Source organism: Heterodontus francisci, chromosome 6 (genome assembly GCF_036365525.1).
Source record: "Heterodontus francisci isolate sHetFra1 chromosome 6, sHetFra1.hap1, whole genome shotgun sequence".
In the NCBI taxonomy this organism is placed as follows: Eukaryota; Metazoa; Chordata; class Chondrichthyes; order Heterodontiformes; family Heterodontidae; genus Heterodontus; species Heterodontus francisci.
This window is the reverse complement of record NC_090376.1, coordinates 122,944,751-122,964,170: the sequence shown is the minus strand read 5'-3', so window position 1 is coordinate 122,964,170 and position 19,420 is coordinate 122,944,751. Positions and strand designations below refer to the sequence as shown.

At 42.3% G+C, this 19,420-nt stretch overlaps 1 protein-coding gene across 2 annotated transcripts in view; it reads left to right on the top strand.

Moving 5' to 3' along the window:
* The window catches only part of kpnb3 (karyopherin (importin) beta 3), a 72,217-nt gene that overhangs the window by 10,595 nt on the left and 42,202 nt on the right, over nt 1-19,420 (top strand). For both annotated transcript variants that reach the window (XM_068034257.1, XM_068034258.1), the window contains exons 2-6: nt 4,133-4,213; nt 10,152-10,344; nt 11,494-11,596; nt 17,701-17,797; nt 19,194-19,298. In XM_068034257.1, coding sequence (XP_067890358.1) covers nt 4,133-4,213; nt 10,152-10,344; nt 11,494-11,596; nt 17,701-17,797; nt 19,194-19,298 — 579 coding nt within the window. The remainder of the gene's footprint in view (nt 1-4,132; nt 4,214-10,151; nt 10,345-11,493; nt 11,597-17,700; nt 17,798-19,193; nt 19,299-19,420) is intronic.

Here is a 19,420-nt window from a genome sequence, read left to right as displayed (position 1 = left end):
GTTGAATTGTTACCCTATGATACATCATCACCACCATCCTGGGCCTTTATTTTGACATAGAAGTGTAATTTGGGATTATTGGGTGTGCTTTCTTGTTTAGACCAAAGTCACATGACTTGAGTGCAAGAAGAAAGCATTTTGAACTTTCCTCCGTTATGAAAACACTGCCGTGTGTACTGCAAAAACAATTAACTATTTCATAAATGCTTCCTCATTTCCCTGTGAAAGAAAACCTCTGGTTATCATGTCTTGTCTCTATTGCAGTAGAATTGGGGGCAGTGTGGGGTAGAATCTTCTGGAATTGTCTTTGGAGGAGGGAGAGAAGGAATGCTGTCTCAGGGTGGAGAAGTGGTGAATTGTTCTCCAATAGTTTTATTCAGTTTTTGTCTTTGCATGATTTTTGGGGTGGTGATGAGGACTTGTCCTGTGGCAAAGATGGTATAAATGCATCATCTGTGATGTTTGCCAGTTGTATGAAGCAACTTTGTGGCTTAATTGTTTTAACCATATATCTGTATAAAGAAACCTGCTTTAATGGGGTAACCTGACTACTATCAGTTGACCTTTGTTCACACTAATGAATCTTGATCTGATATATTAGATCATCTTGGCAAGTTTCACTAATTTGTGGTAGTGTCATTTACGGTTAAGAAGGAGGCCATTCGGCCCATTGAGTCCATGCCGGCTCTCCACAGAGCAATCCAGTCACTGCCACTCATCCTCTCGATTCCCATAGCCCTGCAAGTTTATTTCCTTCCAAGTGGTCATCCAATTTCCTCTTGAAGTCATTGATCGTCTCCGCTTCCACCACCCTTGTAGGCACCCTTGTAGGTCATTACCACCCGCTGCGTAAGAAAAATTGTTCCTCCATATTTCTCCTGCATCTCTTGCCCAAAACTTTCAGTCTGTGTCCTCTAGTTCTTGTACCATAGTAAATGATTAGCTCAGTGAACAAGAACAAAGAACAGTACAGCACAGGAACAGGCCATTCGGCCCTCCAAGCCTCCGCCGATCTTGATGCCTGCCTAAACTAACACCTTCTGCATTTCGGGGGTCCGTGTCCCTCTATTCCCATCCTATTCATGTATTTGTCAAGATGTCTCTTAAACGTCGCTTTCGTATCTGCTTCCACCACCTCCCCTGGCAACAAGTTCCAGGCACCAACCACCCTCTGTGTAAAAAAAAAAACTTGCCTCGCACATCCCTTCTAAACTTTGCCCCTTGCACCTTAAACCTATGTCCCCATGTAACTGATTGTTCCACCCTGGGAAAAAGCTTCTGACTATCCACTCTGTCCATGCTGCTCATAACTTTGTAAACCTCTATCATGTCGCCCCTCCACCTCCGTCGTTCCAGTGAAAACAATCTGAGTTTTTCCAACCTCTCCTCATAGCTAATGCCCTCCAGACCAGGCAACATCCTGGTAAACCTCCTCTGTACCCTCTCCGAAGCCTCCACGTCCTTCTGGTAGTGTAGCGACCAGAATTGCACGCAATATTCTAAGTGTGGCCTAATTAAGGTTCTGTACAGCTGCAACAAGACTTGCCAATTTTTATACTCTATGCCCTGACCGATGGAGGCAAGCATGCCGTATGCCTTCTTGACTACCTTATCCACCTGCGTTGCCACTTTCAGTGACCTGTGGACCTGTACGCCCAGATCTCTCTGCCTGTCAATACTCCTAAGGGTTCTGCCATTTACTGTATACCTCCCACCTGCATTAGACCTTCCAAAATGCATTACCTCTCATTTGTCCAGATTAAACTCCATCTGCCATTTCTCTGCCCAAGTCTCCAACCGATCTATATCCTACTGTCTCCTTTTTGGGCCTCCTTATCTCGAGAGACAATGGATACGCGCCTGGAGGTGGTCAGTGGTTTGTGAAGCAGCGCCTGGAGTGGCTATAAAGGCCAATTCTGGAGTGACAGGCTCTTCCACAGGTGCTGCAGAGAAATTTGTTTGTTGGGGCTGTTGCACAGTTGGCTCTCCCCTTGCGCCTCCCTATATCCTACTGTATCCTCTGACAATCCTCATCCTTATCCGCAACTCCACCAACCTTTGTGTTGTCCGCAGACTTACTAATCAGACCAGCTACATTTTCCTCCCAATCATTTATATATACTACAAACAGCAAAGGTTCCAGCACTGATCCCTGCGGAACACCACTAGACACATCCCTCTATTCAGAAAAACACCCATCCACTGATATCCTCTGTCTTCAATGACCCAGCCAATCCTGTATCCATCTTGCCAGCTCACCTCTGATCCCGTGTGACTTCACCTTTTGTACCAGTCTGCCATGCGGGACCTTGTCAAAGGCTTTACTAAAGTCCATATAGATAACATCCACTGCCCTTCCTTCATCAATTATCTTCGTCACTTGCTCAAAAAACTCAATCAAATTAGTAAGACATGACCTCCCCTTCACAAAACCATGCTGTCTCTCGCTAATAAGTTTGTTTGTTTCCCAATGGGAGTAAATCCTGTCCCGAAGAATCCTCTCTAATAGTTTCCCTACCACTGACGTAAGGCTCACCGGCCTATAATTTCCTGGATTATCCTTGCCACCCTTCTTAAACAAAGGAACAACATTGGCTATTCGCCAGTCCTCTGTGACCTCACCTGTAGCCAATGAGGATGCAAAGATTTCTGTCAAGGCCCCAGCAATTTCTTCCCTTGCCTCCCTCAGTATTCTAGGGTAGATCCCATCAGGCCCTGGGGACTTATCTACCTTAATGCTTTGCAAGACACCCAACACAACCTCCTTTTTGATAATGAGATGACTGAGACTATTTGCACTCCCTTCCCTAGGCTCATCATCCACCAACTCCTTCTCTTTGGTGAATACTGATGCAAAGTACTCATTTAGCACCTTGCCTATTTCCTCTGGCTGCGCACACAGATTCCCATCTCTGTCCTTGAGTGGGCCAACCCTTTCCCTGGTTACCCTCTTGCTCTTTATATACGTATAAAAAGCCTTGGGATTTTCCTTAATCCTGTTTGCCAATGACTTTTCATGACCCGTTTTAGCCTTCCTAACTCCTTGCTTAATTTCCTTCCTACTGTCTTTATATTCCTCAAGTGCTTCGTCTGTTCCTAGCCTTCCAGCCCTTACAAATGCTTACTTTTTCTTTTTGACTAGGCTCACAATATCCCGTGTTATCCAAGCTTCCCGAAACTTGCCAAACTTGTCTTTCTTCCTCACAGGAACATGCTGGTCTTGGATTCTAATCAGCTGACGTTTGAAAGACTCCCACATGTCAGATGTTGATTTACCCTCACACAGCCGCCCCCAATCTAAATTCTTCAGTTCCTGCCTAATATTGTTATAATTAGCCTTCCCCCAATTTAGCACCTTCACCCGAGGACTACTCTTATCCTTATCCACAAGTACCTTAAAACTTATGGAATTATGGTCACTGCTCCCGAAATGCTTCCCCCACTGAAACTTCGACCACCTGGCCGGGCCCATTCCCCAATACCAGGTCCAGAATGGCCCCATCCCTAGTTGGACTATCTACATACTGTTTCAAGAAGCCCTCCTGGATGCTCCTCACAAATTCTGCCCCATCCAAGCCCCTAGCACTAAGTGAGTCCCAGTCAATATAGGGGAAGTTAAAATCACCCACCACTACAACCCTGTTACCTTTACATCTTTCCAAAATCTGTCTACATATCTGCTCCTCTACCTCCCGCTGGCTGTTGGGAGGCCTGTAGCAAACCCCCAACATCGTGACTGCAGCGATCCTATTCCTGAGCTCCACCCATATTGCCTCGCTGCATGACCCCTCTGAGGTGTCCTCCCGCAGTACAGCTGTGATATTCTCCTTAACCAGTAATGCAACTCCCCCACCCCTTTTACATCCCCCTCTATCCTGCCTGAAGCTTCTAAAGCCTGGAACATTTAGCTGCCAATCCTGCCCTTCCCTCAACCAAGTCTCTGTAATAGCAACAACATCATATTTCCACATGCTAAACTTCATCCTCAAACGCATTTTGCTAAGTTAATTAGAATTTGAAACTATTTAAAATAGTTAACTATTTCAGTGTTTTAAAAATCTGAAGGTATGCATGCATAGAAAGAGAATTTTAGATAATGCCATGTGACTTAATCTCTCTTCCTCTTATTCAGGAAACGTATGAGAATATCCCTGGCCAATCCAAGGTCACGTTCCTTTTGCAAGCACTCAGGAATACTGCAGCTGCAGAAGAGGTAATTTATTAAAATTTGTGTTTCGCTTTCAGCCCAGCTCTGAAAAGCTTACAGTGAATGAGTAGCAAAAGGATTAGGGCCGATTTAGTGCAGGGTGAGTGGTCAAAACTTGTTTCAGTTTTTTCATCTTCAGGATGTATGAAACGGTCCAATAAAGATTCTGAAACTATATCTCAATATGAGCAGAGGTCTAATTCTGTTCCACACCGCCAAAAAAAATGGTTGTCGTGTACCATCCACGACTCATGACATTTAAAAGTGTATTTACTTTATTAAATAAATCCAATTTGGAGGCTGCTTGTGAAAGCGAAATTGCTTTATTTTAATAGAACATAAGAAAACAAGTTGCATTTATATAATCACTTTATCATAGCAAAAAGTACCAAGGCCATTACAGGACCATATCCAAAAGAATTTGACACTAAGTCACATAAAGTGGCATTAAGACAGGTAACCTAAAGGTTGGTCAAACGCGTAGGTTTTAAGGAGCGTCTTAAAGGAGGAGAAAGAAGTGAAGAGTTTTAGAGAGGGAATTCTAGAGCTTCAGGGCCTTGGCAGCTGAAGGCATTATTTCTTTAGGGTCTGGCCATTTTTCAATTGAGTTGTGATGGTGAGCAGCCAGTTCCTCTGGAAAACATCACAATTACCATTGTCTATGTTTATGGTGGAGGGGCAGGGGTAGTGATGTAGTGTGGATGAAGGTGAGCAATTGCTAGAGTTGAACTGTCTGCGTTTGGATAGGTGGGAAGAGAAGCAATCTGAGGACAGTCCTGTGGAGTTGGGCATTTGAGCAGATTCGTTTTTAGGTACAATATTACGTTGGAGAAGGGACGATGTGGGTCATTGCACCACAGTCGGAGGATGCCATTTGTGCTTTTGGTCAAGGCAGTTTCGAATTAGAATATTACAGCGCAGTACAGGCCCTTCGGCCCTCGATGTTGCGCCGACCTGTGAAACCATCTGACCTACACTATTCCATTTTCATCCATATGTCTATCCAATGACCACTTAAATGCCCTTAAAGTTGGCGAGTCTACTACTGTTGCAGGCAGGGCGTTCCACGCCCCTACTACTGAGTAAAGAAACTACCTCTAACATCTGTCCTATATCTATCACCCCTCGACTTAAAGCTATGTCCCCTCGTGTTTGCCATCACCATCTGAGGAAAAAGACTCTCACTATCCACCCTATCTAACCCTCTGATTATCTTATATGTCTCTATTAAGTCACCTCTCCTCCTTCTCTCCAACGAAAACAACCTCAAGTCCCTCAGCCTTTCCTCGTAAGACCTTCCCTCCATACCAGGCAACATTCGAGTAAATCTCCTCTGCACCCTTTCCAAAGCTTCCACATCCTTCCTATAATGCGGTGACCAGAACTGCACGCAATACTCCAGGTGCGGTCTCACCAGAGTTTTGTACAGCTGCAGCATGACCTCGTGGCTCCGAAACTCGATCCCCCTACTAATAAAAGCTAACACACCATATGCCTTCTTAACAGCCCTATTAACCTGGGTAGCAACTTTCAGGGATTTATGTACCTGGACACCAAGATCTCTCTGTTCATCTACACTACCAAGAATCTTCCCATTAGCCCAGTACTCTGCATTCCTGTTACTCCTTCCAAAGTGAATCACCTCACACTTTTCCGCATTAAACTCCATTTGCCATCTCTCAGCCCAGCTCTGCAGCCTATCTATGTCCCTCTGTACCCGACAACATCCTTCGGCACTATCCAAAAGTCCACCGACCTTCGTGTCATCTGCAAATTTACTAACCCACCCTTCTACACCCTTTTCCAGGTCATTTATAAAAATGACAAACAGCAGTGGCCCCAAAACAGATCCTTGCGGTACACCACTAGTAACTAAACTCCAGGATGAACATTTGCCATCAACCACCACCCTCTGTCTTCTTTCAGCTAGCCAATTTCTGATCCAAAGCTCTAAATCACCTTCAATCCCATACTTCCGTATTTTCTGCAATAGCCTACCGTGGGGAACCTTATCAAACGCCTTACTGAAATCCGTATGCACCACATCCACTGCTTTACCCTCATCCACCTGTTTGGTCACCTTCTCGAAAAACTCAATAAGGTTTGTGAGGCACAACCTACCCTTCACAAAACCATGCTGACTATCGCTAATGAACTTATTCTTTTCTAGATGATTATAAATCCTATCTCTTATAACCTTTTCCAACATTTTACCCACAACCGAAGTAAGGCTCACAGGTCTATAATTACCAGGGCTGTCTCTACTCCCCTTCTTGAACAAGGGGACAACATTTGCTATCCTCCAGTCTTCCGGCACTATTCCTGTCGACAATGACGACATAAAGATCAAGGACAAAGGCTCTGCAATCTCCTCCCTAGCTTCCCAGAGAATCCTAGGATAAATTCCATCTGGCCCAGGGGACTTATCTATTTTCACACTTTCCAAAATTGCTAACACCTCCTCCTTGTGAACCTCAATCCCATCTAGCCTAGTAGCCTGAATCTCAGTATTCTCCTTGACAACATTTTCTTTCTCTACTGTAAATACTGACGAAAAATATTCATTTAACGCTTCCCCTATCTCCTCTGATTCCACACACAACTTCCCACTACTATCCTTGATTGGCCCTAATCTAACTCTAGTCATTCTTTTATTCCTGATATACCTATAGAAAGCCTTAGGGTTTTCCCTGATCCTATCCGCTAATGACTTCTCGTGTCCTCTCCTTGCTCTTCTTAGCTCTCCCTTTAGATCCTTCCTGGCTAGCTTGTAACTCTCAAGCGCCCTAACTGAGCCTTCACGTCTCATCCTAACATAAGCCGCCTTCTCCCTCTTGACAAGCGCTTCAACTTCTTTAGTAAACCACGGCTCCCTCACTCGACAACTTCCTCCCTGCCTGACAGGTACATACTTATCAAGGACATGCAGTAGCTGCTCCTTGAATAAGCTCCACATTTCGATTGTTCCCATCCCCTGCAGTTTCCTTCCCCAACCTACGCATCCTAAATCTTGCCTAATCGCATCATAATTTCCTTTCCCCCAGCTATAATTCTTGCCCTGCGGTATATACCTGTCCCTGCCCATCGCTAAGGTAAACTTAACCGAATTGTGATCACTATCACCAAAGTGCTCACCTACATCTAAATCTAACACCTGGCCGGGTTCATTACCCAGTACCAAATCCAATGTGGCATCGCCCCTGGTTGGCCTGTCTACCTACTGTGTCAGAAAACCCTCCTGCACACACGGGACAAAAACTGACCCATCTAAAGTACTCGAACTATCGTATTTCCAGTCAATATTTGGAAAGTTAAAGTCCCCCATAACAACTACCCTGTTACTCTCGCCCCTGTCGAGAATCATCTTCGCTATCCTTTCCTCTACATCTCTGGAACTATTCGGAGGTCTATAAAAGACTCCCAACAGGGTGACCTCACCTCTCCTGTTTCTAACCTCGGCCCATACAACCTCAGTAGATGAGTCCTCAAATGTCCTTTCTGTCGCTGTAATACTCTCCTTGATTAACAATGCCACACTCCCCCCTCTTTTGCCATCTTCTCTGTTCTTACTGAAACATCTAAATCCCGGAACCTGCAACATCCATTCCTGCCCCTGCTCTACCCATGTCTCCGAAATGGCCATTACATCGAGATCCCAGGTACCAACCCATGCTGCAAGCTCACCCACCTTATTCCGGATGCTCCTGGCGTTGAAGTAGACACACTTTAAACCAGGTTCTTGCTTGCCAGTGCCCTCTTGCGTCCTTGTAACCTTATCCCTGACCTCACTACTCTCAACATCCTGTACACTGGAACTACAATTTAGGTTCCCATCCCCTGCTGAATTAGTTTAAACCCCCCCGAAGAGCACTAGCAAATCTCCCCCCCAGGATATTGGTACCCCTCTGGTTCAGGTGAAGACCATCCTGTTTGTGGAGGTCCCACCTACCCCAGAAAGAGCCCCAATTATCCAGGAAACCAAAACCCTCCCTCCTGCACCATCCCTGCAGCCACGTGTTCAACCCCTCTCTCTCCCTGTTCCTCGCTTCGCTATCACGTGGCATGGGCAACAACCCAGAGATAACAACTCTGTTTGGTCTCGCTCTAAGCTTCCACCCTAGCTCCCTGAATTTCTGTCTTAAATCCCCATCTCTCTTCCTACCTATGTCGTTGGTGCCTATGTGGACCACAACTTGGGGCTGCTCCCACTCCCCCTTAAGGATCCTAAAAACACGATCCGAGACATCACGAACCCTGGCACCTGGGAGGCAACACACCAACCGTGAGTCTCTCTTGTTCCCACAGAACCTCTTATCTGTTCCCCTAACTATGGAGTCCCCAATGACTAATGCTCTGCTCCTCTTCCCCTTTCCCTTCTGAGCAATAGGGACAGACTCTGTGCCAGATACCTGTACCCCATTGCTTACCCCTGGTAAGTCGTCCCCCGCAACAGTATCCAAAACGGTATACCTGTTGTTGAGGGAAACGGCCACAGGGGATCCCTGCACTGCCTGCTGGTTCCCTCTCCTTCCCCTGACGGTAACCCATCTACCTACTTCTTTTAAAGTATTGAAGTATTTTAGTGTTTAAAGTATTTCGGTATTGAGAAGGGTGGAATCCAGACTGGAGGGCTTAGGACAGGAGATATGGGCATGGAATTCAGAGGCAATGACTTATTCTGAGGATGGGAGAGCTGCGTGGATGGTCTTTATCTTGGAGCCAAAAAAATCAATGAGGTTCTTACATTTGATTGTCTTGGGTATTCCTTTTAATGAGCTTGCCATTGCTGACAGTACAACAATGACTTTTTCAAAGGTAATTCATCAACTGTGAATTGCTTTGGGACAAGTTGAGGACCCGAGGGCACTATAAGAAATGCTAGGGTTTTTTTTTTCAGCATAGTTCCTGATGCTTTTCTGCCACTGCTCAGGGACCCAACTTTCTGCACGTGAATTCCTGATTTCACAGTTTTGAAGGCACATGTGTTCCTGTGAACTGAGGGGTGAGAATGGTGAATGTAGGCAATTGGTGGCAGAGATGGGAAAGGCCATTCTTTCTATTGTGAAGAGGACAAAAGCTTCTTTGAAAGTTGTAGTTCTGAATGAACGAGTCACTAATTGACATAAAACTAGACAAAAATGAAAGTTGTTTTTCTGTGCAGCAACTTCAAAGTCAAGTTAATTCACCTAATTCTGTACCAGTTTCTTTTTTTGTATATCAGGGTTGTTGAAGGATCATTCTAGACACTGCCTCCATATAGTAAGTCTGCAGCCAGTTCCCTGAACATTGACATTTGAGCATGTTTAGATGCATGATGTGGGAAATGCAATAATTCACTCTTGTGTACAGGGAGTTTCACTGTGCAAGTGGCTGTCCTGTCCCTAACCCTGTAGTATTTGATATTGTGTCCTTAGAAAGGAAATGTTTTAATTCCTCAACATGTATTGCCTTCATTCTGAGCATATAAAGCCTTGTATTCTTGTGGGAATGACTGAGTATAAGTAAAATCTTGTATTTTTGTACAATTATGTGGAGTTTTGATAGAGTAAATAAGGAGAAACTGTTTCCACCAGTAGGAGGATCAGAAACTAGAGGACAAATTTAACGTTATTGGCAGAAGAAACAGAAGGGAGATGCAAAATGTTATCTCACAGCAAAGCAAGTTATCTAGAATGCGCTGCCTGAAAGGATGAAGGAAGCAGATTCAATAATAACTTTCACAAGGGAATCAACTATATACTGGAAAAGGACATCTTCCAGGGCTCTGGGGAAAGAGCGGGAGAGTGGGCCTAATAGCTCGTTCAAAGAACATGGACAGACATAAAGGGCCGAATGGCTTTTTTCCGTGCTGTATGAACCTCTGATCAGCTGAGACTTCTAAAAGATCCCGCAGTTTATTTAGACTTCAAGGGGGTGTGTAATTGTATTTCTCTTTTGTTTGCAGGTAAGACAGATGTCTGCTGTTTTAATGCGGCGAATGCTGTCTGCTTCTTTTGAAGAGGTTTACCCAAGCCTAACCCCTGATGTACAGAATGCAGTCAAAAGTGAACTGCTTCTGGGTATCCAGATGGAGGGATCTTCTAACATCAGGAAGAAGACCTGTGACATTGCAGCAGAGCTCTCTAGGAACCTGATTGGTTAGTACCTAAAGAAATCCTTGATTACATATCAAACTTCAGTTTTTCTTAGCAATGAATATTCACAGCTACGGCAATTTACTAAATCTTTTCGTTAAATTGAAATTCTAATATATATTTGGAAAGCATTTGAGACATCGCTTTCTCTTCTATTTCCCCATCTGCCCTCCATGTGCATGTTGGAAATTTAGATTGGGATCTACGAAATGCATTTTTATGGTTTATAAGATTCCAAAGTTGTTTGCCTTTGGACTATATACCTAATGCATTGATAGTTACCCAAACCAAATCAATAACTGCAGCACTAATTGAAGTATATATAACTTCTACTTTGTCTCATCAAAAATGAATCCAGATACACAAATGTTGCTTTACACTATCTTAACTGTTTTCTTTGGTAACACAATTAGTATCATCATAAGGCTGATTATTGATGGTAGTAAAATAAGTGGACATTTAATATTAAACAAAATCGTGGGCATGGCAATAGGTTATGAAGGCTTGTAGATGGAAAGAGGACACTTGGGTGATGTATTGGAAAGTTACAGGTATCTGCTCGTTGGTGTCTTGAGTAGAGAGGGAGAAATTGGTGGGTGGAATTCTGGAAGCTGAACTTTCTTGTAGTATTAATAGCATCTGATAATTTGTAGTTACTTTCACTGATATTGCTCAAGGTAACTTCAGCTGGCAGGAATTTCCGAGGCGTAAAGGAGATGTTTCCACTTGTGGGTGAGACCGAAACGAAGGATCATAAATATCAGATAGTCACCAGTAAATTCAATCGGGAATTCATGGGGAAATTCTTTACTCAGTGGTTAGAATGTGGAACTTGCTTGCCACATGGAATAGTTGAGCTGGATAGCATAGGTGCACTTAAGGGAAAGCTAGGTAGGTACGTGAGGAACAAAGAAATAGAAGGATATCCTGATAAGGTTAGAAGAGGAGGTTCGTGTGGAGCATAGCCAGCAGCAGAAAATTGTTGGGCTGAATGGCCTGAATCTGCTTAATAGATTCCATATCACAAATCAACTTCTTGTTTAAATGCCAAAGCCACTTTCCAAGCATTCTAACCAAAGTGTGTGAGTGGCGTACCTGGCAATATTCCTGAAATATTGATTAAGGCTAAAGATGTTGCTTGTTTATATTTAGATGATGATGGCAACAACCAGTGGCCAGAAATTTTGAAATTTCTCTTCGAATCAGTCAGCTCCCAAAACGTGGCGTTGCGTGAAGCTGCTTTGCACATTTTCTGGTAAGTTCTATTTCTCGATGCTTGCCATGTTGAATTTCGTGTGGGATACATGGTGCAGTGAAGCAGAATATGATGAGAAAATGTCACTGAATTGACCCCAGTGAGTGAGTGAGTGACTCTCAATGCAAATTCTCCAGGTCTTAATGTTTCCTTAGCTCTGGTATTTCCATGGCATGCAAAAGGATCTGGCTTGGTTCAGTGTAGTACTTTTAGAATTGTAGAAACTTGCAGCATGAAAGGGGCCTATTCAGCCCATTATGTCTATACTGGCTCTTTGAATCTATCCAATAGTTCAGTTCCCTTGCCCGTCCCCATACCTCTGCAGTTTTTCCCCTTCAGGTATTTATCCAGTTCCCTTTTACAAGTTATTGTTGAATCTGCTTCCATTGCCCTTTCAAGCAGTGCATTCCAAATAATAACTCTGCATAAAAAGAAAAGGAAATTCTCTTCGTCTCCTCTGGTTCTTTTGCCAATTATCTTCAATCTCTGTCCTCTGGTCAGTGACCCTCCTACCATTGGAAACAGGTTCTCTCTAATCACTGTATCAAAACCCTTTGTGATTTTGAACACCTATTAAATCTCCTCTTCTCCTTCTCTGCTTTAAGGAGAACAATCCCAGCTTCTCCAGTCTCTACACGTAGCTGAAGTCCCTTATCCCCTGGCATTTCACCTCTTGGTCTGAAATTGTTTCAAGCCGCAGTTCAGCAACTTGACCTCATAAACCAGGCTTGGCACTTCAGTGTAATATTAAGGGAGGAGTGCTGCATTATCCTGATTGAGATGTTAAGCCCTCGGTATGGTTTCTAGGCGAATGTAAAAGATCCAGGGGCATAACTCGAAGAAGAGCAGGGGAGGTCTTCCCGGTGTTCTGATCATTATTTATCCCTCAACTAACTTTGCTGAAACAGATTATCTGATCAATAATCTCCTGCTATTTGTGTGATCTTGCTGTGCACCACTTGGCTGCTGTAGTTCCCTGCATTACAACAGTGATTAACACATCAAAAGTACTTTGGTTGTGAAGCACTTTGGGATTGTCTGTGGATATGAAAGGTGCTGTATAAAAACAAGTTAATTCTTTAATGCATGGCTAGTGGCTGTCCCTTCTATCTGTGGTCATGGCTGGGAGAGACATACTGGTGGAAATGATAATGTATGGAGCTTTTCAGTTGTGTTCCAAATGAATTTTGTGTTGGTTCAGAATGTTGAGCTAGAGCTGCAGCTGCTCTTGTCTGCTTTGCATTGTGGGAGAGCTGCTGTTTCTGTGAAAAGTTCCAGTTTGGTTGGAAAGAAGTTATTTGACTAATTTTTCTCATGACTTTCACAAGTGATACATCAGTGGTGGAAATCTGGGGCACTCTCCCTCAAAAAAAATAAAAGCTGAGATTGATTAAAGGTCAGCTGAGTATTTCCAGCATTCTGGTTTTTAGGGATATAGATCCTAGGGTAGATGGAGCTAAGGTACAGATCAGCCATGATCTAATTCAATGGCAGGGCAGGTTTGAGGAACTGAATTGCGCACTCCTGTTCCTATATAACACCAGACATATTCCACATGACAATGTATCTATCAGAAAAGAGTGCTTCATTAAAGCTCCCTTGCATTACTCTTGAATGAAGATAACATTGCAGATCTGGCCCTCCAATTCGTGGCTTTTGAAGCACAACCACTTACATGACCAATGTTTTCTTAGAGTGAACAGCAGCATTGCTGGCTTATTTTGGTATTAAAAGGAGGGGCTGAATGGCCTACTCCTCCTGTAATAAAACGGAAAATGCTGCAAATGTTCAGGTCAGGCAGCATCTGTAGAGAGGGGTCACTTTTCCAGTTGGTGACCTTTTGTCGGAACTATTTGTTCCAATGCACCTTTTGCTTTACTTTTTTGTAAAAGTGGTGTTCCATTTGTATTGGTGTGATTTCAATGATTGCATTACAATTTCAGCAAATACCTACCAATGCTTGTTTGACAGCATTGTACTTTCCATATTTTAAGGAAATAATGAAATTGAATGCAGATTAGAATTGAAATCTGAACTGAATGTCTTAAAACAGTTTGACTGAGGCTCGCCAAGCCAGTCTGTAAATATTTGTTTAGGAACAAGAGTAAGCCATTCAACCCCTTGAGCTTATTTGTCATTCAATTAGATCATGACTCAGCTGTATCTTAATTCCATACATGTACATTGATTTTGTAACCTTTTAATACTCTTGGCTAGCAAAAAACTTGACCATCTCAGTTTTGAAATGTTCAGTTGACCCCCAGCCTCAACAGCTTTTTTGGGGAGTGGGTTCCAGGTTTCTACTGCCCTTTGTGTGAAGACGTGATTCCTGACGTCACCCCTAAACAGCTTAGCTCTAATTTTAAGGTTATGGCCCCTTGTTCTGGACTCCTCCCCCAGAGGAAATAGTTTCTATCTACCCTATCAAATCCTTTTGAATCATCTTAAACACCTCAATTTGATGACCCATAGAACGCTTTCGAGATTGGTTCCAGAACATGCTGCTCTAAGAAACTATCAGAGAGCAGGTTATATTAGACTTGGTAATGTGTAACGTGACAGGATTAATTAATAACCTCAGAGTAAAGGCACCTCTAGATAGCAGCGAACACAATATGATTAAATTTTACATCCAATTTGAAAGAGAGAGGAGTGGGTCTTAAGACTAGTATTTTAAACTTAAATAAGGGCAACTATATGGGCATGAAAGCTGAGCTAGCTGAAATGAACTGGGCTACTAGGCTAGGAGATAGATTAAGTAGAGAAGCAGTGGCAGACATTTAAGGGGATATTTCAGAACGCCCAGAGTAAGTATATTCCTACTATAAAGAAAAATTCTAAGAGGAGGACCCACCATCTCTGGTTAACGAAAGAAGTTAAGGAAAGCATTAGACTTGAGGAAAAAGCATATTGTGCAAAGATGAATGGCAGGTCACATGATTGTTCAGAGTATCAAGAATGGCAGAGAATGACTAAAAGGTTAATCAGGAGAAAGGAATTGGAGTATGAGAGGAAGCTATCTAGAAATGTAAAAATGGATAGCAAGAGTTTCTACAGTATTTAAAAAGGGAAAGAGTAAGTAAAGTGAGTGTTGGTCCTCTAGAGTGTGAGAGGATACAAAAAACATTCCAGTAATAGCTGTCAATCAGGAGGTGGAAGGAAGAGAGCAACTTGGTGAAATTACAATCACCAGGGAAACAGTACTGACCAAACTAATGGAGCTGCGGGCTGACAAGTCCCCGGTCCTGATGGGCTTCATCCTAGGGTCTTAAAAGAGGTGGCTAATGAGGCAGTAGATGCATTGGTAATTTTTCAAAATTTGCTAGATTCTGGAAAGGTTCCATCAGACTGGAAAGTAGCAAATATAACCTCCCTATTCAAGAAGGAGGGGAGGCAGAAAACGGGTAACTATAGGCCAGTTAGCTTAATGTCTGTTATGGGAAAGGTGTTAGAATCGATCATTAGGGAGGCGATAGCTGGGCACTTAGAAAAACTTGAGGTAATCGGAAATAGTCAGCATGGTTTTGTGAAAAGGAAGTTATGTTCAACCAATTTTTGGAGTTCTTTGAAGGAGTAACATGCGCTGTGGATAAAGGGGAGCCTGTTGACTACTGTACTTGGATTTCCAGAAGGCAATTGACAAGATGCCACATAAAAGGTTATTGCGCAAAGTAGAAGCTCATGGTGTAGGGGTTAACATATTAGCATGGATAAAAGATTGGCTGGCTGGCAGAAAACAGTATGCAAAAATGGGTCCTTTTCTGATTGGCAGGATGTGACAAGTGGAGTCCTGCAGGGGTCTGTGCTGGGGCTTCAACTTTTTACAATTTATATCAATGACTTAGATGAGGGGAGCGATGGCATAGTAGCTAAATTTGCAGATGACCTAGAGATAGGTAGGAAAGTATGTTGTGAAGAGGACATTAGGAGTTTGCAGACTGATACAGATAGGTTGAGTGAATGGGCAAAAATCTGGCAAATGGAGTATAATGTGAGAAAATGTGAAGTTCACTTTGGCAGGAAGAATAAAAAGGCAGAGTATTTTTTAAATAGGGAACGACTGCAGAATTCCGAGGTGCAGAGGGATCTAGATGTTCTAGTGCATGAGTCCCAAATCGTTGGTATGCTGGTACAGCAAGTAATAAAGAAGGCTAATGGAATGCTATCCTTTATTACGAGAGGAATTGAAAATACAAGTAAGGATGTTATGCTTCAGTTATACAGGGCATTGGTGAGACCACATCTCGAATACTGTGTGCAGTTTTGGTCTCCTTATTTAAGGAAGGATGTGAATGTGTTGGAGGCGGTTCAGAGGAGATTTACTAGATTGATACCTGGAATGAGTGGGTTGTCTTATGAGGAAAGGTTGGACAGACTGGGCTTGTTTTCATTGGAGTTTAGAAGAGTGAGGGGAGACTGATTGAAGTATATAAGATCCTGACTGGTCTTGACAAGGTGGATGTGGAAAGGATGTTTCCTCTTGTGGGTGTATCCAGAACTAGGGGACACTGTTTGAAAATTATGGGTTGTCCTTTTAGGACAGAGAAGAGAGGAAATTTTTTTCTGAGGGTTGTGCGACTTTGGAATTCTCTGCCTCAGAAGGTGGTGGAGGCGGGGTCATTGAATATTTTTTAAGGCAGAGGTAGATAGATTCTTGTTAGGCAAGGGAATCAAAGATTTTCGGGGGTAGATGGGTGTGTGGAATTCGAGACCGAAACAGATCAGCCGTGATCTTATTAAATGACGGAGCAGGCTCGACGGGCTGAATGGCCTACATCTGCTCCTAATTCGTATGGTCGTATGGACCCTTGGGGAATGGGCTGCTCGCATCGATTTGAAGAATAAGAATGTTTTTCTACTTTGAGCTTGAGAAGTCTGTTAACTGAATGAATAACCTGTAAAGTATTTTTTTAGTCTTGGTGATCTGAAGTTGGTAACTGCTGCATCCCGGTAGTGTGTAGAAAGCTGAGAAGGAGCAGCTAGCTCCAAAATTGCTGTAATGGTAAACTATTTCAGATTAACCCAACTTTGTTTTAACAAGGTTTAGGTACTGTATTGATTTACATTACCTCCTGTTCCCTCCATTTAATCTTCCACCCACTTTTGGGAAAAAAAACTTTCAATCTAGTAGCACAAATGTCATTTATCACTTTGTCTTGTTTCACTGGCATTATCTTTGAGGTGATATGTGATGACTAAAGTCAAAACAATTTTAATACGAAAAAGGCTTCCATTTAAAGGATTGTGAATTTATGTAAGAACTGACAGATTATGAGGCTGAACTCCATAATTATTTGTGAAAATTGATAGTTCGGGTCTTTCATTTTAAAATGTACTTTGAAAGCAACCTGTGGTGATGCTTCTGGGGTTCTAAATTTAATCTGTCGGGAATGTACTGTTTCCCAGCATTAACCTACAGAAATGTGATCTTGACAAGTCTCGCGCTGTGCACTGCTCCTTCTGATACAAATTCCATGGTCTAGAATACATTAAAGATCAGGTGGAAAAGTGCAATTGTTCTGTCTTGTACCAAAAATATCATCAACATCTTGAAACTCCAGGATATCTCAAAGCTTGCAAGATTTCTGCAGTTTTCTCTGGTTTCAAATCAGTTTACCAATAAGCTTTTATTCCCTGTGGAGTCTGTGGCTTGGTACCTCTTTTGGTACATTTCAAATGGAAACCTTTATGCAAATCATGCTTGAAAGATGAATGGGATTTAATCTCCCCACCTCTTCCCAGACTTGAATTGAAATACTCAGGTTAGCTCGCATGCATGGAGAGAGAAACGGTTAACGTTTCAGGCTGACCACCTTCTGTCAGAAGTGAATAAGATTAGAGATGGACAATTTGTCAAGCAAGTACAGAATTGTGAAAAGCAGGGATGGGGGAAGGAAAGAAAAAGAAAAAGCAGGTGTGAGGTAGCCTAAAAGGCAGGAGTGATTACATGGCAAAAAGAGGTGATAATGGGACCAGTCTGCTTTGAATTTTTGGAAGGTCAACAGCAGCGTGTAATGATTGATATTTGCCTGCTTTAAGTTCTTTTTTTAGTTCCATGTGTATTGAGTTATGAATTTACTTTATTACCCACCAATGTTTAATAGGAATTTCCCAGGAATTTTTGGAAACCAGCAACAACACTATCTTGACGTTATCAAGCGCATGTTGCTTCAATGTATGCAAGACCAGGAAAACTCATCGGTAAGTGCAGCCAATGCAGGTTATCACTGTTATCTGCAGTTCGGTGTGCTGTTGAATAGGAATGCCCAGCTTTTTGGATTTCTGGTATGAGACTAAGAAGCTAATGAATTAGTGACCCTTCTGGTAAAATGTGGACATTTATCCATTAAAATGAATAACTGTTGCATGAAACAAGCAGAAGCCACTTTTCCTGTTACAAGTAATATTACATTTAATGTGAAAACAGTATAGATAGTGGAATAATATACATTGCTGCTGATTTTCAATGCCCCTGTGTCGGTGTGCATTTTCCACTTTTTGTTTAAAAGTAAATACTGTTGATAGATGCTCGGGTTTTTTTTAATGTGTTTCTTCAGACTAACTCATCAGAAAGTGGAGTGCTTTTTCAGGTTGAATTTAACCATCCTTTTTTGGTTTTTTTTAAAATTGGGAACCTTCAATGAAAGGTAAATTGGCCATTGTAAATTGCCCCTAGTGTAGGTAGGTGGTGGGGAATATGGGATTACTGTAGGGTTAGTATAAATGGGTGGTTCTTGGTCGGCACAGACTCGGTGGGCTGAAGGGCCTGTTTCAGTGCTGTATCTCTAAATAAAATAAAATGCATTATCAGTAAATTCAAAACAAATAGAGAATGTGATTACTAAAGATAGAAGTAGACTAAACAAAGAAGGATTTCCCATGAATTCAAAGCAGTTTTAAACTACAGAAAATCAAATTCAATAGCTTACATTGAGCCATTTTAATAAAATTTTTGTGAAAAAATAATTTAAATTATGCACCTTCAAATTAAGAGGCACAGACTGTAGTAGCATTTGCATGACAGTGGGGAACATTACAAATCTGAAATCATACAGCATATCACCTTACATTTATATAGTGCCTTTAACATAAAATGTCCTAAAGTGTTTCACATGAGCGTTGTTAAACAAAATTAGACACCGAGCCATGTAAGGAGTTATTGAGACAGTGGCCCAGAGCTTGATCAAAGAGGTAGGTTTTCAGGAGCATTTTAAAGGAAGAGGAACAGGTTTAGGAAGGGAATTTCAGAACTTGGGGCCTAGGCAGCTGAAAATATTACCACCAGTGGTGAAGCCATGAAAATTGGGCATGCGCAAGAGGCCAGAATTGCTGAAGTGCAGAGATTTCAGGGTTGTCATACTGGAGGAGGTTACATGGTAGGGAGGGGGCAAGGCATATTAAAGACCAAAACACACATTTAAATCTGATTAATACCTATTCCATGGGTGTATTCCTCCTTCCTGTATTCATTGGTGACAACTGTGATGAGTTTTCTTCAATCGTAGACACAATTTTTAATCTTTTAAAGTAAGATGCTTAATGTTTTGTCCAGAGATAATGTAAAGATGCTATTTTCTGTTGCTGCTTTTCTTGTTAGATTCGAATGCTAGCTGCCAGGGCTGCAGCAGCGTTTGTGCTGGCTAATGAGAATAATACTCCCCTTCAAAAGCACTTTGCCGACATGCTGCCTGGAATCCTACTGGTATGAAATTTTTTCTTTTTACTATTTGCAAACAAACTTGTATCAAGATGCACATTTATATGTTTTATGTGATGATAATTATGTTCATTGTGGAGTTTATGAACTTCAAATCTAGTCTTATC